Source organism: Cydia strobilella, chromosome 17 (genome assembly GCF_947568885.1).
Source record: "Cydia strobilella chromosome 17, ilCydStro3.1, whole genome shotgun sequence".
NCBI classification, from domain to species: domain Eukaryota; kingdom Metazoa; phylum Arthropoda; class Insecta; order Lepidoptera; family Tortricidae; genus Cydia; species Cydia strobilella.
Window position 1 is genome coordinate 8,305,008 of NC_086057.1, and position 20,631 is coordinate 8,325,638.

The following is a 20,631-nucleotide window of genomic DNA, read 5'->3' on the forward strand; positions in this document are numbered from 1 at the left end:
CACAAACAAATCACAGGATTCCACACATTTGACAGTTTAAACCCATCTTCACGATTAAAATTTTTGTATTTGTGAATTTCAACGGAACGGTTTCTGCAGAATTAAAGAACACATTGCTGCGGTCAAGAACAATGACGTTCGCAAGTCAGCTATTGCTCAGCATCTCCTTGAGTCGGGTACAAATCACTGGATCGAGTTGCATAGTCCCAAGGTCATTTCGACAGAACGCCACTATATACCAAGATTGGTAAGAGAAGCCGTTGAAATTCACAAATACAAAAATTTTAATCGTGAAGATGGGTTTAAACTGTCAAATGTGTGGAATCCTGTGATTTGTTTGTGTAAAAAACCAGTGATATCCGAATCAAACACGCGTAGTGACACCGTGAGTGTAGTGTGTTTGGACAGACCAACGAGTGTGAACGCGACCGGACCAACAAGTGTGAATGCGACCGTTGGTAACGTTGAAAGTGAACGCAGCCGACGCGCAAGAATGAGGGTAGACAGAGCGCTGTCTACACAACTTTGACACCCACCCGCTATCTTCAGTCACCCGTGAACATGATGCATGTAACTGCGTCGAAATATCGGGAGCTCACAAATAATACAAAAGGTAATCACGGTCTATATCCCGGTCAATATAAGTCTAGTGGCCACATACTAGTTAACTAAGTTGAATTGGGCCGCACCTTTGTGAGCCATTTTCGTTTGTCAATATTACATATATATAGATGATTCTTTTCATTAGTACCTAATACGCCGTGCGTCGCACTCCCTATAAACGCGCTAATTATTGAAATCAATCTGATATCTTTTCCGAGTTGAATACGACTTACAAAACCTGTCTGCCCGATTGTACCGACTCTTGCGCTGTATCGTTGGGAGTTGTTAGTCACTTTAGTTTACTCAGTATTACAGCACTCGCCAGCATCACCAGTCGTGCCCTCCCACGTACTTAACCTTGTATTACATCCGTTGTCGTAGATTATTCGATAGTGTTTTGTTGACTAAGTTCTGTTGTTTTGTGCATGAATTCAGTGTTTTGTTTTGAAGAACAGTAATTTTGAAGAAGGCAAAGTGAACAGCACCCCTGGTAAGAGATTGTTAGAAATTATACACAAAAATCAAGGGCACATCTTAAAGTTTTAAGCTAAGATACCTGTCCAAGATACGGTCTGTATGACCTAGACCTGCATTTTCCGCTTAGTCCTTTTCGCTTCCATTTAGAGAAATACGGTGCAAAAGAGTTGGAGGCATTGACAAACAGGCACAGTTGCCATCACATCACCATCGCATATATCGGAGCGGCCAAGGTGCTCAAAAATATACCTAACTCATGCATTTTTAGGGTTCCGTACCCAAAGGCTAAAAACGGGACCCTATTACTAAGACTCAGCTGTCCGTTTGTCCGTCTGTCTCTCACCACGTGTCTAAAAAAACCCTCGGTGTGCGAGTCCGACTCGCACTTGGCCGGTTTTATTTCTTATTAGTCGTTTCACTCTTGACAGAGTGGTCGTGGTCGTCATCGATTGGTAACGAGCTTTACAACACGCCGCCGCTCTTCTCTGTCGGCTGCCTTTTCATATTCATAAAGAGGCTTTATTCAGACATTTTTGTGAACATCTTGGCCGCTCCGATATATCTGATTGCGAATTTGCGACTGTACAGTGTAGTACCTAGGTACCTACTTAATCCATGCGAATTATAAATTTTCCAGTTCAAATTATTTCTAGCTATTACACCTAATATAGAAATCTTGTTATAATATAATAATGTTATGATGAAATAGTTATTTGTTATACAAGGGTGCAAAGTTGTATATTACCCGCGAGTGTGGAATTGAATCACGAGCAAGCGAAAGGATTCTCAGTTGAACCACGAGCGAAGCGAGTGGTTCTAAAATAGAATCCTGAGCGTAGCGAGTGTTTCAACACACGAGAAGTAAAATACATTTTCCCCTCACTAGCTCGGAAAGTTGTCGTTTATCCTTCAATACAAGCGGGGAAAAACGCGTTTTATCCACTAGTGGGGAAAGTAATTTGACCTTGGATGGAGCGTGTTTAAGTAGCTTGACAGATAACAAAACGTAAAACGCTCATGATAATGGTTCGTTAGATATTAATTATCATTAAATAAATGGTTTGAGAATCTAATAAAAAACACCAAATTTAGCTTTATTTAATGATTTTAAGTCATAAACCTTAAAATTCCATAAGAAACGTTTGTTTTTTTTATAATGATGTTAAATATAATTCTGAACGCACAAGTTGAGTCGATGCAATTTCAAAACGCATCGTTGACATTTCATACATCAGAAATGTCAACATTGTCAACAATTTTTTTACTTAAAACCTTTTCTCACCGACTCGCGTAAAAATACACAACTTCCAAAGTTTTCTGTTATAATATCGTAAAGAAATAGGTGATTACAGTGATGAAGATGATCTAACGCCTGTGGATGTTGCACTTTCCTCGCTATAGTGAGGTGAAAAGTTTTGTGTTACACACGGGCGCAAATGTATTTTACTTCTCGTGTGTTGAAACACTCGCTACGCTCAGGATTCTATTTTAGAACCACTCGCTTCGCTCGTGGTTCACCTATAGAATCCTATCGCTTGCTCGTGTTTCAATTCTACACTCGCGGGTAAAATACAACTTTGCACCCTTGTATAACAAATAACTATTGCACCCGTGTGTAACACAAAACTTTTCACCTCACTATAGCGAGGAAAGTGCAACATCCACAGGCGTTAAATCATCTTCATCACTGGAATCACCCATTTTTCTAAAAACTCTGGAAATTCTGTATTTTACGTGAGAAGTTTTAATTACAAATTTTGTTGACAATGTTGACATTTCTGACGTATGAAAGGTCAATGATGCGTTTTGAAATTGCATCGACTCAACTTGTGCGTTCAGAATTATATTTAACATCATTATTAAAAAACAAACGTTTCTTATGGAATTTTAAGGTTTATGACATAAAATCATTAAATAAAGCTAAATTTAGTATTTTTTATTAGATTCTCAAACCATTTATTTAATGATAATTAATATCGAACGAACCATAATTTTGAGCGTCTTACGTTTTGTTATCTGTCAAGCTACTTAAACACGCTCCATCCAAGGTCAAATTACTTTCCCCACTAGTGGATAAAATGCGTTTTTACCCGCTTGTTTTAAAGGATAAAAGACAACTTTCCGAGCTAGTGAGGGGAAAAATAAGTTTTTATATTTTGATTGCTATTGATTTTATACATTTGATTATTTTCCCTAATAACTATAATCATAAGGTCTATATTACAAGAATCATACAATTTGTCTGCGTGTTTGGAATATGGACCTTATACGGTTGAAGTTAAGTTAGAAAATGAAATGTTTAACAAGTTGTTGATCACAAACCAGACGTCATTAAGTAGCTGTTTCTAAAATTTTCCTATAAGGATAAAAAAAATATGAGTATAAAATTTTATGAGCGATTTTAACACAGATTTATCATAAATATTACCTATTTATTATACCTACCACTTTGAGGAGTTGCCATTTGAGCAAGCTAGGTAGGTAATTAATAGTAGGTATTAAAGAGCCGTGGGACGGTGGGACATAAGATAAGATAATAAATATTTATTAGCACAAAAAAGCTACATAGTACACAAGTTCATATTTCATTGAATGATAGAACATAGAATAGTTATTTGTGCAACAAGAGAGTTGGTTTTTCTTGCAAGTGTTTATTCTGAGTTAGAATTTTGAGCGTATAGCGAGGGACTTAAAAACACGAGATGTAAAATAACTTTCTCTCGTGTTGCACATATAATTTTTCACCTCAGTAGTGAGAACATATTAAAGGTAAAAAAAAAAGGTTAAAATGTATTTCGAATTACACAGAATACTACAGAAAAAAAAAACTAGCTTGATGTCCCTAAGCGGGTCCTAGGCCTAGGACACACTAGGTACGTTAATATAGGTACTTATGCAGTCAGTATGCTTGCTACAACATCGCTAAAAGTTGTCAAGTTTTGGCCTTTTCCTCTTGATTAAACTGATTTTGCGTAACTGGTTGGGTGTTTTGGCCCTGACGAATTACATTTCTTCATAATGCTGGCCATTATTACTTATTAGGGAACATTACGCAAAACTCTGCGTACCTAGTAGAGGGCGTCACTAGCACAATCACAGGGAACCTGTTCGACAAAATGCGAGATGTGACCAAAGAGTAGTATATTAATATGTGACTCGGCTATCGTAAAGTAAGTATATACTTAGGTATACTCGTGGACAAATTTAGAGGATCGCAAAAAAAGGGCTAATTTAATTACTGGATTACAGCACCTAAAGTAATTTCAAAATTAACCTTTTTTTGTTGCGTTCCTCTAAATTTGTCCATACACTGTACTTACATAACAAAACTAAAATAAGTAGGTACCCAAATTAAGTTGAGATATTGCTGGCCCACGTCACGACCTCACGACCTACCGTTTTATTAGTCAAATAGGATTTTTCTAAGAGTACCTATATTTTTCATAGAGACATTAGAAACCATAGAGCCGGCATGAAATAAAACAATACTGGCACAAATACATACAGTAATGCTTCAGCTCCTCTGATCACAGCATTGTTTGTTACATAATACCTCTGCTATGTACTTATATAGGCGAGTGGCCATTAGCCTCGCATACTTACATACGTACGAGTATAGAGTAGACAGACTATTATGGACGGCTATAATCATTTCCTAGGTACATACTTGATGGCTGCAACCTTGTAAAAAGACATAGTTAATGCGGTTATCACACTAATGCGGATCCGCACCTTGGCGTGAGCGAGACAGTGCTACCTATGCACCATTGTAGCGGTGCTCCGCTCGCACACCGGACCGGAGCGCCGTGCCGCCATCCGCATCCATTGTAAAGACCTGCACTTTAAATCCGACCTATTGGCACCGTGCGAAATGCATGCAAACCCATGGATTCTGAAAAACAACAAAAAATTAAAAAAGGCGTATACTTTTAACGATGACGTGCCCAGCTCCAGATTAGTAATACGTAGCTCTACCTCTACCTATTTATTAAATGAGAACAATGTTTGGGACTTAATGTTATCTAATTGACCGGAATTTATGCTTATGTTATGGCCGGACTTGTTTCTTGAAACGTTTCTTGTACCAACTATATGTGGACGGACAATCATGTGTTGTAAAGTGGTTTTATGTCCACCATCTGATAAAAGAAATCTCACCATAATTCGAGATAGCGTCGACACTGTGCTCATAAAGTTCGTTAGGTATTTCGATCGTTTTTATCGTTCGCATTTTGCGTAATAAATAATCAATTGCATGGGCCTACGAGATTGATACTGTCATAATACCTATATAGTCATAATATAGCTCTATTATGACAGTAAATACCTAAGGTATTTAATAATCGCCGAAAATTTGTATAATAATTATCTATACCTAATATCACTAGGTACATAATCGAGTAAAAATCACGTAATATTTATGTTGAAATACGACTATAAAACTTATTTATTACAGATTTGATATAGTGAATTTAATTAAACTACAAGTTTTTAAAGTCCGGAGACTTCCAAAACGAGTGCTTGTGAAATCCACCTTATCAATTAAGTGTAACATATACAAAAAACCTAAACTGAATAGTCGGTGAGTGCAAAGCAGAGGAAAACACAAGTTTCGGCTTCAAGCTCCATTCAAAATTCAAAGGTAAACCGACATCACAAAACAGTTTGAAATATTATTAAAATTATTTAGGTAGGTACGCCCATCTAGCGCATCTTCTAATAAAATATTAAAATTAAAATATGTAAATTGTAAATGTTTGATTTGCTGATGAAAATACAAAAATCGCGACGAGTTAGACCTTGATTCCTTATGGATCCCTTCGTCAGAACCAGAACTGGCTTTTGACAAAAATGGGACCAAATGGAGTCAACCTAAATCTTAGACGAACGTGAGACGAACTCTGTTAGTTCCTACTAGTTTAAGGTTAGAATAACATATGTATTTACGATACTATATGAGTGACAGTAGGCATGGTGTAATAAGTTAAACGTTTTGTTTCCAGTAACAATGGGGGAGCCGAAGGACCTTGAAAAGCTACTGGTAGAGCTAAAAGAATGGGTCGCCGCACAGCCTCACGTGCCTAAGGATATGGGTGAGTCAATTAAGTTAAACGTAAACCTTCGATTTCGTTTCCCATAGTCTATTATTAACAAAACTCGAAAACTCGGAATTCGAGGGCCGCGCGGCTCTCCAATGGATATCATATTTGAAAAACAGATTTCAATGCGTCCAAATTACAAGAAAAAGTGAAACCAACGAGATGACTAACTACTCATCTGGATTTACATGCAACCCGTACGGAGTCCCACAGGGAAGTGTTTTGGAGCCAATACTGTTTTCCCCTCACTAGCTCGGAAAGTTGTCTTTTATCCTTCAATACAAGCGGGGAAAAACGCGTTTTATCCACTAGTGGGGAAAGTAATTTGACCTTGGACGGAGCGTGTTTAAGTAGCTTGACAGATAACAAAACGTAAATCGTTTATGATAATGACTCGTTCGACATAAATGGTTCGAGAATCTAATGAAAAATACCAAATTTAGCTTTATTTAATGATTTTAAGTCATAAACCTTAAAATTCCATAAGAAACGTTTGTTTTTTTATAATGATGTTAAATATAATTCTGAACGCACAAGTTGAGTCGATGCAATTTCAAAACGCATCGTTGACGTTTCATACGTCAGAAATGTCAACATTGTCAACAATTTTTTTACTAAAAAACTTTTCTCACCGACTCGCGTAAAAATACACAACTTCCAGAGTTTTCTGTTATAATTTCGTAAATAAATAAGTGATTCCAGTGATGAAGATGATCTAACGCCTGTGGATGTTGCATTTTCCTCGCTATAGTGAGGTGAAAAGTTTTGTGTTATACACGGGCGCAAATGTATTTTACTTCTCGTGTGTTGAAACACTCGCTACGCTCAGGATTCTATTTTAGAACCACTCGCTTCGCTCGTGGTTCACCTATAGAATCCTTTCGCTTGCTCATGTTTCAATTCTACACTCGCGGGTAAAATAAAACTTTGCACCCTTGTATAACAAATAACTATTTTGCTTTACATTAATGACATCACTGACATAACAAACCACAGTTGTATTTTATTTGCTGACGATATATCCATGATTGTGACATCCAAAAAAGATAATTATACAGTCAATGACCACGAACAAGATATTAATAACATTATCATGCAGTAGGTAAGCTAAAAGATTGGCTTTATTCGAATAACTTAAAAATTAACCTAGATAAATCTAAATTTATGAATTTTAATACCTAAATCAATGTTCATTGATTTGAATATTAATCTGAATGTTTCAATCATATAACATGTTACGCAGACCAAAATTCCTAGGAGTAATTCTAGACGAGAATCTGGACTGGAAGGCACAATTGGAGAACGTTGGTAACCGGATAAATAAATATGTTTGCACTCAAACAACTCAGGAGAGTTACTGATACCAAAACGGCAATATCCTGCTATCATGCATACGTAGAGTCCATTTTACGCTATGGCTTAATAATATGGGGCAATAGCACCGATTTAAATAGAGCCTTTGTCGCACAAAAAAAAAATGCATTCGTGCAATACACGGGATGCGACCAGGTGTATCATGCAGGCTTGGTTTGATACCACTTCCTTCTCTTATATCTATGAAATGTGCATGTTTGTTCATAAGCACAAAGATTTATTTAAATAAAAAAGCCTGTGATAGCCAACCACGCTCTTGCCGCAATACTTCCTGATGAACATCCGAGATTAGCGAAACATAAAAAAAGTTGCACGATTATGTGTCTTAATATGTATGTATAATACATTTACATTACCTAATGACGATATGAAGACATTAAATATTATATCATTCAAGCGACAATTGCATCAATGGCTAAATAATACAATTTATATATCATAAACGAATTCTTGGACATGAAGTTTAATTAATTAGACTTGACTTGTATAACATTAATAAATTAATATATTATAAATATAGAGACATTATTTTATAGTTATGTTTTGCATGATAGTTTATAAGTTTTGTGAAACCTACCACATATCGCATGAACACTTGTGTACCTGGTAATGTTTATCGCAAATAAAAGATTCTTATTGTATTTTTGCGAAAAGCGGAAAAATTCACTACCTCCAATCATTGGAGTCATAACTGGATTGGAGTCCAATCTTGACGGGATGAAGATATATTATACTCGTATTGTAGCCGTGTAGGCGTGCTTGACAAAATATGAGAACCATAGGGTTTCGTATTAGGCACAATGTGCATAAATATATAATATAATACCTACCCACTCTTATCATCGCTAGCAATCAATGCAGGTGTATCGTGTATCAACAATGCGTATAATCAACACATCAAAATACGAAACAATATGCATATATTGATTCAATATTTTGTGTTTGTAGATAAGCACTTTTTTAACCTACAATTTTCAAGGCACATCAGCTAATAGAGGTCAAGTAGATTGCAACTCATGTATAATAAATGAATCATAGACTTCTAGCACGAAGTCTATGACGTGCAACCAAGAGAACAGTGGCTCTTTATTCATTGTTTTTTCATCTAATTTAATCAATCGTCGATTGTTAATTTGTTAGTCATAAAGAAGATGACAGAACACAAATCGGTGCATCAGACGTAGACACAAAATACAGTATTTCCGGCCTAAGCCGACAATGCCTCGTACTCATGACTAGATAGGATCTGTATTGACCCTAGTCAGGAGCACGTAGGATGCCTCTTAAGAACTCTTCATATTAGCCCGAGGTCCCCTCAGCAGCCTAAATACAAAATGAACAAAATTTGTGCAGGCAATGATTATTTTATAAGGAAAGCGAGTGTCCGCCTAGACTGCCTAGAGTCATCTTTAGGAACTATGGGACATGCTGGGATTAGTCTGGGTTCCTACTGTTTTTCTTTCCAAAAAAAAATTTTGGCAAGTAAAAGTAAATAAGTATCAAATATTTCAGATCACACACGAGTTCTTCCATTAATATTTCTAAGAAGAAATATCTCGCCTACTCTCCTTTCATTTGGTTTCACTGTCAGTGCCTTTAGCGTTGTTTTTGGGGCACCGCATGTATTGTTATATGCCTCAGTACATCTCATCTAGTTACACTCAATAAGTGAGAGTGAGAGAGTGAAACCTGGAATTATCGAGGTCGAGGTATCGGAAACACTATTGTGTACTCGACACGGCACGGCACGGCACTTTGGTGAGATTCCATAAGGTTGTCTTTCAGAAGCGAGTCTAAGTCTGAGGCTATTCTGATTAGTACCTATAATTGTTCTACTGTTTATCATGAGTATACCTACATACTATATTTCTTTCCTTCTGTTCTAAAATTTAGTACCTACAGCCTAAAACTTTGTCGGGACCGGTTATGACTATGACCTACAGTACCGGTACGGTGTTTTTGTATGAGCTTGTATCGAGTAAACAATATAGATTAGTTTGTAGATTGCATATTTTACTCTCATTTTACACAATTATATGATGTATACTGGGATGAAATACTGTGAATTACAATAGGAGACAGCATATTACTAAAAAATCTCTACTAAAAAAAATTAAGAATACATTTAAAAAAAACCTCTGAAAAAATAAGAGACCAATTTTTCTCCTCGCCCGTACAAAGGAATACTACTAGACTACCTAAAGCAGTGAGATGGAATCATCAAAGTTATACCGTAAAAACTTGGAGATGATATATTATTGGCCGGTACTGTATATAAGTCACTGTAGGTACCAATTATTAGGCTCTCCAGTAGATACGAGTACCCTTAACTTTTTTGAACGAATTGAATGAGACAGCTTAATTTTTTTGCGTGTATACAAAAACATATGTTTTAATTCTTACGCTGTAATGTTTCAGATGAGAAGCTGCTCCGTCGTTTCCTGCACAGCTGCTACTGCGATATGGAGAAGGCCCAGAAGGCCATCGAATGCTTCACGAGTCTTCGGGCGTCGACGCCGGAGCTCTTTGTGAAACGGGACCCTATGTCGCCGCAAGTGCAGAACGCCCTGAAAATTGTGTAAGTCAATGTTATTGTAGAGTGTTTAGATTAGTCTGGGTCGGATTATCCCAGATAGCAGGTCCCGAGCGGGTTTTTCAGACTGCGACCGCGAAAATGGAAATATGACACATTTCAGTATTCAGCGCGGAAAACCCAGATTCAATAAATTAACAATTTGTATTTGGGTGTAGTAAGATAGTGACCGAAATTGGCTCCAGTCCAGAACACTCTAAATGCCGACACCACAATTTGTACCTACCACGCCACGTGGCGTAAACTGCGGAATAAAAATTTGAATTGAAAGTAATAGTTATTTGTTATACAAGGGTGCAAAGTTGTATTTTACCCGCGAGTGTCGAATTGAAACACGAGCAAGCGAAAGGATTCTATAGTTGAACCACGAGCGAAGCGAGTGGTTCTAAAATAGAATTCTGAGCGTAGCAAGTGTTTCAACACGAGAAGTAAAATACATTTGCACCCGTGTGTAACACAAAACTTTTCCCCTCACTATAGCGAGGAAAGTGCAACATCCACAGGCGTTAGATCACGTTAGATCATCTTCCTCACTCGAATCACTCATTTTTTTACGATAATACGATTCTGACGATGCGTTTTGAAATTGCATCGACTCAACTTGTGCGTTCAGAACTACATAAAAAAAAATGTTATTTATTTAGGTATCAACCCATTACATTAAGAATAATTATTATATTAATCTAATTTATACATTCTAATCTATATTAAATTTTGCTATTCTAAACTTAACTAAAGTAAACATCACAACATTCAACATCATTTAAAAAAAAGCAAATGTTTCTTATGGAATTTAAGGTTTATGACTTAAAATCATGAAATAAAGCAAAATTTGGTATTGTTTATTAAATTCTCAAACCATTTATTTAATGATAATTAATATCGAACGAACCATTATTATGAGCGTTTTACGTTTTGTTATCTGTCAAAAGCTACTTAAACACGCTCCATCCAAGGTCAAATTACTTTCCCCACTAGTGGATAAAATGCGTTTTTCCCCGCTTGTTTTAAAGGATAAAAGGCGGCTTTCCGAGCTAGTGAGGGGAAAAAGACTTTCTTATCGCTGTAAGCGATCTCTTCTAGACAACCTCCCGGTTCTTAAATTAATACGTACCTACAGTAAGCGAGATAACTGCTGCATGACCGCCCTTTTTTTTACGTGTAGTAATGCATTAAGGCAGTCCGCCTAGCCGGGGAACTAGGACGGATATATGTCGGCCAAGGGGCCAAATACCGACTAAACCCTCCACGTCACATGCCCGTCTCGCAGCAATGGCGGCGGTGACATAATACGGACGCAAAGCATTCCACCGCGAACACCGCCTGCTGCCGACAGCCGAGGCTGCCCCTAGAAACTTGTTTGCAGGAGGGGTCAGTTATCCCTTCAGCTTACTGTACCTATAAGACTGAACTTAATTTTTTATACTGAACTAGACTAAATTATTTTTATCATTTCAGGAACCTAGGCCAGGTAAAAGCACCAGGCAACCGCAACCTTTTCATCTGGCAACTAAACGACCCTGGTCTCGAGAACTACGACTATCTGCAGGATGCCCGCATGTTCTTCCTTAGCACAGGTAATTTTACTTATTATACCTTTGGCAGCCAAAGCCGTCAACTGAGGTGCGCGGACTACGCGGCTACAGCTCAATATCCAGGTAGCAAAGTGACGTCAGCGACGTACAAGTGACGTCATTTATAGGTCATAATGACGTAACGGACGTCATAATGACGTATAAATCAATCTTCGTGCATTCCAACAAGGTTCACGATGGCGCGCCGCACACGATAGGCGTGATGTCAAAAGTTTAATCACTCACTTGCTTTTTAGGGTTCCGTACCCAAAGGCAGGCGTGGCTCACTCCGCGATTTCGTCGAGTCGCTACAAGTACATGCGGCCCTTACCAATCCTGGTGTCTAGCCGAAGTAGTTGCCGCCCAACGCTACGGAACGGGCGCCTGCTCGCGCTTGCGCCACCTAGCGGTCATATCTGTCGTAGTAAACGCGTTTTGTTAGAGTGAATCTTCTGTACCTGGTAGGTACTATTATTTATTCTGTGCCAAAGGGTAAAAACAGGACCCTATTACTAAGACTCCACTGTCCGTCTGTCTGTCTGTCACCAGACTGTATCTCATGAACCGTGATAGCTAGTAGAAATTTTCACAGATGATGTATTTCTGTTGCCGCTTCAATATACTCTATGGTTGCCGCTATAACAACAAATACTAAAAAGTACGGAATCCTCGATGGGCGAGTCATTTACCATCAACCATCCTCTTATTACCTAGGCGATAGAGTTCAAACTATCAAGCAGAGGTTTTCGGAATTAAGCCAAGAGCTCCATGAGTGGCTCTAAAGGAAGAATCTTGAGCGTTGAGGAAGTTTCAAGCGTGTTGTCTATTTAGCGAAACATTGTTAATGTTACCGTTTTATTTTCACTCAACCACAAAGTACATACATTTATATTGTATCTTACTAATAGCGGAAGCCGCTCGACCCCAATTACAAAGAAAAACCGCAAATCGATGTACAGGTTAGCCGTTTGGCACTCGCATACTAGAGGTCAAAACAAATTTATTGACCCGCGTTCGTAAAAAAAAATTCCCGGGGGGTAAAACATAATTTTTTTGATTGGAAAAAAAAAATTGTAATACCTATCGTATGTGGTATCATACGAAAGGGCATTTCAAGGCGATTCTAAAAATATATCACATCATTACATTTCGGCCATTTTTTTTAAATTAAAACAAAAAAAAATCGAAACATACCAAGTTTGGGCTCCTCCAGATACTATATGACTGATTCTTTTTTTTGTACAATATATCACAAATGATACGTGATATCCTCATATCCAACCCCAAGAAAGCAATTTTGAAAATAATATCATTAACAATTTTTTTTTAATTTTTCAATTTTACAAACTGACATAGTTCTACTTCAATACCTATTTTACGAGACTTATGGAACTGTACTGCAGATACGGTACATACTAATCATAAAATGATACGTAATATCCATAGTTTTTGACACAAAATATCAAGGTGGTACCGTATGATACCACACACGATAGGTTTTGGATTTTTTTTTTCATACAAAAAAATAATGTTTTACCCCCCCCCCCCCCCCCCCCCGGGAATTTGCGTCTCTAGTATGCGTGTGCCAAACGGCTAACCTGTAGATCGATTTGCGGTTTTTTAATTCGAACGGCTTACACTATAATCGTTAATTACTTCATTAATTTAAAATCATTTATTGTGGCTCTCCAATATGGACGTGCAATAAGGACCTTTCTATCAGAATTTCTGTTGGAATTTCAGATAAAAAGGCCCTTATTGCACTTTAAGCATGTGGACCCTTCTGTGATGGAAAACCTCGATTTATTTATTATTTTTTACAGACGCCTGGCTGCTCGAGGAAGAGAATCTTGAAGAGCATGACATCGCCATCTTGGATGTCAAGGATATCACACTGAAGATCTTGACTAAGATAAACCTGTCCCTTGCGAAAAAACTGTCTAAATATCAGGAGGTAACTTCCAAATATAAGGTACCCGAATACCTAGAATATCGGGTTATTACAAAAATCACTCGTAATTCCTTCATATACTTGATATAATTATGTAGTCTATTTTCGGAATTACTCGATATTCTGGAGTATTAGGATTTACCCGAATACACCTTATTATAATAAGACTTCAAGTAAGGATTCGCGCGCGAGAACGCAACTCATGCTAGCCGGTCAGAACACTCAGAACGTACTTGACGCAGTGTATATACGCAGTGACGTGATTATGTCATGCATTTTGCTTCGTGAACGGCCTTTGCCAGCGCAGTAAGTGTCCTTAAATCTACACTTCTTATATATTTGATGATAGTGACCCCTTGCATTTGGTGTTCCTTAATTTAGACTCTGACCACGCTAAGCTTTGCACCGACTTGGCTGTGACAAAGCATAACTATATCCCAAAGCGCGCCATACTGGCATGGAAACAGTGGCGTAGCTAGGCGTGGGCGAAGTGGGCCGTCGCCCACGGCCTCGCGCCCCAAGGGGGGCCTCGCCCGAGGCCCCGTCGGGCACAGTGCAGGTAAATGGCCTCTCAGATGCGATTTCGCCCACGGCTAGATTAGTTCACGCTACGCCACTGCATGGAAATTCAACGTTGTCGGACTCTATAACGAATTTACGGAGTTGTCGCTTTATCAATACACAATTGTCAATAATTTTGTTATTTTTCGTTATTCCAGGAAGCAATGCCGATCCGGCTAAAGCAGGTCCACGTGATCAATGCACCACCCTTCATCGACAAAGTGTTCTCCATCATGAAGCAGTTCATGAACAGGGATATGAGCGAAATGGTTAGCATCGAGTTATTATTATTAAAATCGGCATCTACTCGTATATTATACGTTTTCCTATATAAACGGAGCACGCGTGGACTGTAGATGGCAGCACCTGTTGGCGTGAAGCGTCAATATCTAGTTAAAGTTTCCGATTTAGGCCACAAGGGTGGCAAACCCGTCAACAAGTAAGGGAGCGTGCTAAAACTGTAGGAGGCAGCACCGAACTCGCAGAAAGCACACGAAGAAAAAAAACATAATAAGTCTGTGAAAGATAGGTCAGTCAGAGCCAGTTTGAGCTTGGTATAGCAAGTCCTGTTGTCTTAGAACATGGTATTGACTTATGGCGTCACCGCACCGATAATCGCATTTGATATGAGGGACATTGGGGCATTTGATCGATCGATTAAATTCGTTGCTCCTACTTTTAGCCGGCATCAATTATCTAAAATCGCATGCCATTTGTTGCGACGTTTGTCGTTGCCTTTATTGGCGACCAGTGTCCTGTGCAGACATTGCAGACCCTCCAACGCGCATGGGTAGGGCCAAAACCAGCTCAAAAGAAATCTATGATTTCAGATCCATTTCCACGTGCCCAAGTCAGATACTCTGTTCAAGTACTTCAGCCGCGATGAGCTGCCTAAAGACTTTGGCGGCAACCTGGAGTCCTTGGAGTACTACAACAAGAGGCTGCATAACGTCCTGCTAAAGCATAGGTTAGTACATTACGCATAACAACCGTAAGTGGTATTCGAAAAGGTTGAATACCTGAAATTCCAACAGAAATTCTGATAGAATTTTGTCCTTATTGCACATGAAGCATCTTCTTCTTCTGCTACCATGCCCTAGCGGGCGTCGGTGGCCACCTTTGCAAAGTCTTTTCTACTCTTGGCCAGTCTTGTTAGCGTGGCCGCGTCCTTGATGTTTGTCCATTGTTTGATGTTATCGAGCCAGTTCATCCTCCTTCTTCCCCTTCCCCGTTTTCCCTCTATTTTTCCTTCTATTATAACTTTCAACAGATTATACTTTTCATGTCTATGTAGATGTCCAAAATATGCAATATTTCTCCGCTTAACTGTGGCCAGTCCTTCCTTTTTCTTCTTCATTCTTTTTAGGATCTCTATGTTCGTTAGGTGAACATACATGAAGCATATTAGAGCATAATAGGGTTTCTCTGACGGAAAGCCACAATTGTTTACCCACAGAATTCTCGAGTTCTAAGTGGTGGGGCGAAATAATCGATGCATGACACAAACAAACATGCTTCCACCGTGCTTCCACCACGACAGTTCGTAAAGGCTCTCTTTATTCGTTAAAAACTGATTAGAAAGTTGCATTTTATCCACAAAAGTAGCAAAGTAAATTGATGCAAATTTTGAGTTGTTTCCTCGTGTTAGTTTGTAGAATTCACTTTTTAAGTAATGATTTGGAATGATAAATAGTTAGTAGTAGTATTAGTTAATAATCAGACCAAGCTAACTCTGCAGCTGCAGCTAACTTTGATAGCAAAGACTGTGCAATGAAATTGTGCAATATAAACTTCTTATGACGTTTTAAATAACACTTGCACACGCACAGTCTGTGCTATCAAAATCGAGTTAACTTGGTCTGACTCTAGCGTTTTTAGGGTTCCGTACCCAAAGGGTAAAAACGGGACCCTAATTACTAAGACTTCTCTGTCCGTCTGTCTGTCTGTCTGTCACCAGGCTGTATGAACCGTGATAGCTAGAGAGTTGAAATTTTTTACAGATGACGTATTTCTGTTGCCGCTATAACAACAAATACTAAAAAGTACGAAACCCTCGGTGGGTGAGCCCGACTCGCACTTGTCCGGTTTTTTGGGTTTGATTTGCAATGTTTTACAGTTAGGTACCTACACGTAATTTCCTAGCTAGTAATTTCCTCGCGTTAGTGTGGTAAAAAAAGTTGTGTTTCACTGAGACTGTAAGCAAAGTTTGTTTATCCCTCGTGCCTTCAAACCCTCGCAAAGCTAAAGATTCCACTTTTCGAACCACTCGCTACAAGTACACTCATGGTTCAAATTTAGAATCATTCGCTTTCTCGAGTATCAATAATAGCACGAGGGGTTCAACAACTTTTGCTCCCTTTTTGCTTGCTCTTTTGTTAGTATGCTCCAATACTTTTCCCTTTGGTTTCTCATCACAGTATATTCACATGTAGGTACTGCATATTATGCACGTTCAGTGCATTATATACAACTATACATATCTCTTTTTTATTGTTTGTAATTTTGAATAATACCTGTTTGTTCTATTACAGGGAAACTCTGAGCAAGGACGACCTGTGGAGAGCGCCCGAGAAGAAATCCAAGAAATCTAAGGGCTCTAAGAAAGAACTAGTCGCCGATGTCCCAGAAATGGATTCATTCCGGTCTCTTGACATAGACTAAAAAGGAAATTAATTAGCTAACCCTGAGGCCGTACCACGAAAACGAATATCGAAAATTCTTTATCTGGCTCTCTTTCGCTCGAATATGCAAGAGCGATAGAGACAGATAACGAAATTTCGATTTTCGTTTTCATGGTAGGCCCTCCGCACTAACTTTGGCAGAACCAAGTGTGGAGTAACGACACGTTTTCGTAGAAATTTTACATTCATGGTGACATTTCCACACGTCGTCGTTGCAAATGGAGTTAGCTTGGTCCTACTGTAACGTCCTGGCCACGACATTGCGCAAATGGCTTCGGCTCAGGCGAAAACCATAGGTGGGAACGAAAGGTCCGATCGCTGTGTATCGCTCCAACCTAGCCTTAGCCGAAGCCAGTCGCGCAATGTCGTGGCCAGGACGTAAGGCCTCATAAGCACGAGCGCTTTTAGAACGCGCGTTAAAAAAGCGTTTGAATGACACAAATGGATTTATTCACACGGTGGCGGTGGCGCTTTTTATCACGCGTTGTTGGATTTTCGACTTTAAGCGTTGGTCGTTAAATGGTAATTTAGCGTGCGCTGCGGACGGATTCAAGCGCGTTTAAAACGCGCTCGTGCGTTTGAGACCTAAGACTCTCTGCGCATTTTACAAGTTAGCAAAAATACGACTGATATACTTAGTTGTAGATTGCTCATCTCATACCACAATTGTGTATATACCTAAGTAAGGGATCGACCTATTATAATCTGATAAGGAGATACCGAGACTAGATACGTTATATATGGTCGACCTGCACTAATACGTCTGACGTATAAAACTTATATTTTATGAAAGATAATGTTCCTGATTAGGGTTGCCTAAAAAAATACGGTCAAGGCTATTTTTAAAAAGTTTTTGAACAAAAAAAAAATTCTTATAAAATCATTGGCACCGACATGTTGTATACCTACTTTCCATTGGAACTTATTTCGTTCGTCAGACAAGTCGGTGAAATTTGAAGAAAAATATTTTTTACTCAAAAATTATTATAAATAGCCTTGACCGTATTTCATTAGGCAACCTTATTTATTTATGTTCAGGAACATATTTTATTTCGTAAAATATTATTTTCATCCGTCAGACGTGTCGGTGAAGGTCGACCATATACATATAACGTATGGCTATGACAAACTAATTTGTAAGTAGAAAAAGGCGAGAAATTCCAATTTTGTAGGGGAGGTCGAACCTGCGCGCGATTTTCAAAGCTGCCTTTTTCTATTGAGAAAGTTGATTTGCCAGAGTATATTTGTAGACTATGTTGTGTAGGTATAATATTATATATTATATGTAAATATTGATGATGTTATGCAGAACTATGTGTGAGACACATGGAATACTGTAAATGTACTAGTTCAAAATGTTTAGATTTTACCTTGAACTTAGGTACAGTCAAGCATAAAAATATGGGTGCATACAACTTACTCAAAAATATGTCCCATAGTTCCTAATTCCCCTAGGAGGATTTAACCAAACGGAGTAGCCATTATCAGGCATTCCCCTCTGTCGAAAATAGTCGGCCAATGGTCATACACAATGTATGGACTGACGTTTATCTGACATGGCTATTTTGACGTTACGTATACATTTGACGTTCCCCTCCCCCGCAAAAATTGGCAGACTTTTTTGTACAGCAAATTACAGACGTGGCGGCTCCGTTTGGTTATATCCTCCTAGGGTATCCTGACATAAGAGCTAAGGGAAATATTTTTTATCCCGGCCATACACTAGATGGGAAGTAGTGAGTAGTGAGGGAAGTATGCAGGGCAGTATGGCGGTCGATGACGAGTAGCGCGGCCACACTACGTCTGTGCCTACTTCCCTCGCTACTTCCCATGTCGAGTATGTGACCGAGGTATTTGAGTAGGATGCACCCATATTTTTCACTTGACTGTACCCAGTTCTCTTCGTAGTCTTTGATTTTAAATATGTGTGGGTTCAATTTTGCCACGTGTTTCTGTGCTGTGCGTTTGTTTCTTAATACATAATTATAATGTATATTTTGTAGGCTAAGTAGCCTTTATTTTTGTGATCAATTTTACATTTTGGGGGTTGTATAACAACATATAAGTCGTATATCACACGCCAAACTTTTGCGAGATAATATTATTTTTTTACTTGTGAGCTGCAATGCAACATTAGGGTCTGTTGCACCAAACCGTCTGTTACCGTTAAATTGTTTGCGAAATATAATTTTAAAGGAAATTTCATAGTTCACTGCCGATTAACGTTGATCAGTCCGTTAATTATGCTTGGTGCAACTGGTCCTAAGGTAATTAGTTACACGCGGAAACTACAGGATGGCCCAAAATATAGGTACAAACAAATGTCATTAAAAATGGAAACCACAATCATTTAACTACAACAAAACGTATTATCTTCAAAATATAAGAGAAACGCAAACGTTTGTTAAAATTAACCATAGGTATGCCCAAAAAAAATTATTAAGGTATTTTTGGGTCATTCTGCATAGCCGCCAGCGGCAATATGTATCTCTATTGTCATTCACGTTGTATAGGTTCCATATTACTTTAGTTACCTATCTACTTAAAATAAAATTAGTTGTTAAATATTATGTACCTTAGGTATAGTAATTAAACAAGTCACAACTATTATCCCTATAGTATTTTTACTTTTTCTCCTATATTTATTTTATATATTGACAAAATACATATATTTTTTTTTTAAATGAAACTTATTTGACTTTATATACTTTTGACAAAAGACATTATTGAGTTTTAGTAAAAAGATTTAAAAAAAATCACACTAGGTAGGTACCAGTCTTTTAAATATAGGCAAACATACCTACGACATCAATCACATAATTCATATATGTTTATAATAATTCGATCATAGACCAATAAGTAAGGGCCTCCATCACTCCATGTTTTTTTTTATCATATAGGTATATATACTTATTATGGTATCAAACTATGTATTCGTTAATTACTTAATTCGGTAATTCCGAAAATCACTTTTTCATCATGTCACTGTAAATTTTCGGAATAACCTCACCCCACATTCAGAAGTGTTTGGTATTGTATCTGAATAGACCATGATATTCGTTCTATATTTCTGACAATATATGCGGTATGCCCCATATTTTTTATGTATGTACCTTGATTGGGTACCTGATGTCTGGTATTAAGTTAGGAGATTAACGGGTTATTCTATGGCATTATACCAAACATTAATTGATTGAATAAAGTGTGTAAAAATCGTGCCCCGAGTTGATAGCTGAATAACCAGAATTACAAACTATTTTTTTATCAAGCAGAAACGTCTGCGAGCGATAGGTGTACTTAATTTTTTTATATAAAAAGAAAAATTGAAAAATGTACACTTCCGGCAAGACTCGCACTTGCGACCATTGGAACACCGGTTCAATCACTTCTGCCAACTGAAATAAATGAGGTGTAATTTTTTCCATTCTTCCTTTAATATAAAAATTTGTAACCAGAAATAAACCAATTGTTGTTCAGTTTATAAATGAAAACACAGATTAGAACCAACAACTTAATATATTTTCAGTCTTTAAATACACGGAACACCACTTTTCTTTGGTACAAACAAGTACAAAGAATTAAAATTAAATGAAAAACTAAATCTTTTGCCACAATTTTACCACTGAAAACGAAATACCTAATACAAAATTGTTGTTTTATTTGGAAACATGTGCGATTAATACACAGGAATGCTTGTTTTGAATGATTTATTTGTAAG

The 20,631-nt window shown here is 37.9% G+C and overlaps 1 protein-coding gene across 2 annotated transcripts; it reads left to right on the forward strand.

The window, feature by feature from the left end:
- The first annotated feature begins 546 nt into the window (after positions 1 to 546).
- On the forward strand, positions 547 to 19,487 carry LOC134748990 (alpha-tocopherol transfer protein-like). 2 transcript variants are annotated; one of them, XM_063683872.1, is made up of 9 exons: positions 547 to 613; positions 6,084 to 6,173; positions 9,972 to 10,131; positions 11,605 to 11,723; positions 13,544 to 13,674; positions 14,391 to 14,501; positions 15,063 to 15,199; positions 16,764 to 17,158; positions 17,504 to 19,487. In XM_063683872.1, the coding sequence occupies exons 1-8, from the start codon at positions 562 to 564 to the stop codon at positions 16,891 to 16,893; spliced, it is 930 nt and encodes a 309-aa protein (XP_063539942.1). In that variant the 5' UTR covers positions 547 to 561; the 3' UTR covers positions 16,894 to 17,158; positions 17,504 to 19,487. The 2 variants fall into 2 exon arrangements, with proteins under 2 accessions (XP_063539942.1, XP_063539943.1); XM_063683873.1 differs by lacking the exon at positions 547 to 613 and adding an exon at positions 5,701 to 5,722 and having other exon boundaries at positions 17,504 to 19,482.
- Positions 19,488 to 20,631: the final 1,144 nt, after the last annotated feature.

Excerpts from the sequence above, each read along its gene's own strand:
- LOC134748990 (XM_063683872.1), top strand. The coding sequence starts at position 562 with ATGATGCATGTAACTGCGTCGAAATATCGGGAGCTCACAAATAATACA. Across the intron at positions 10,132-11,604 it reads CAGAACGCCCTGAAAATTGT|GAACCTAGGCCAGGTAAAAG; the intron begins GTAAGTCAATGT and ends TTATCATTTCAG. Across the intron at positions 13,675-14,390 it reads AACTGTCTAAATATCAGGAG|GAAGCAATGCCGATCCGGCT; the intron begins GTAACTTCCAAA and ends TCGTTATTCCAG.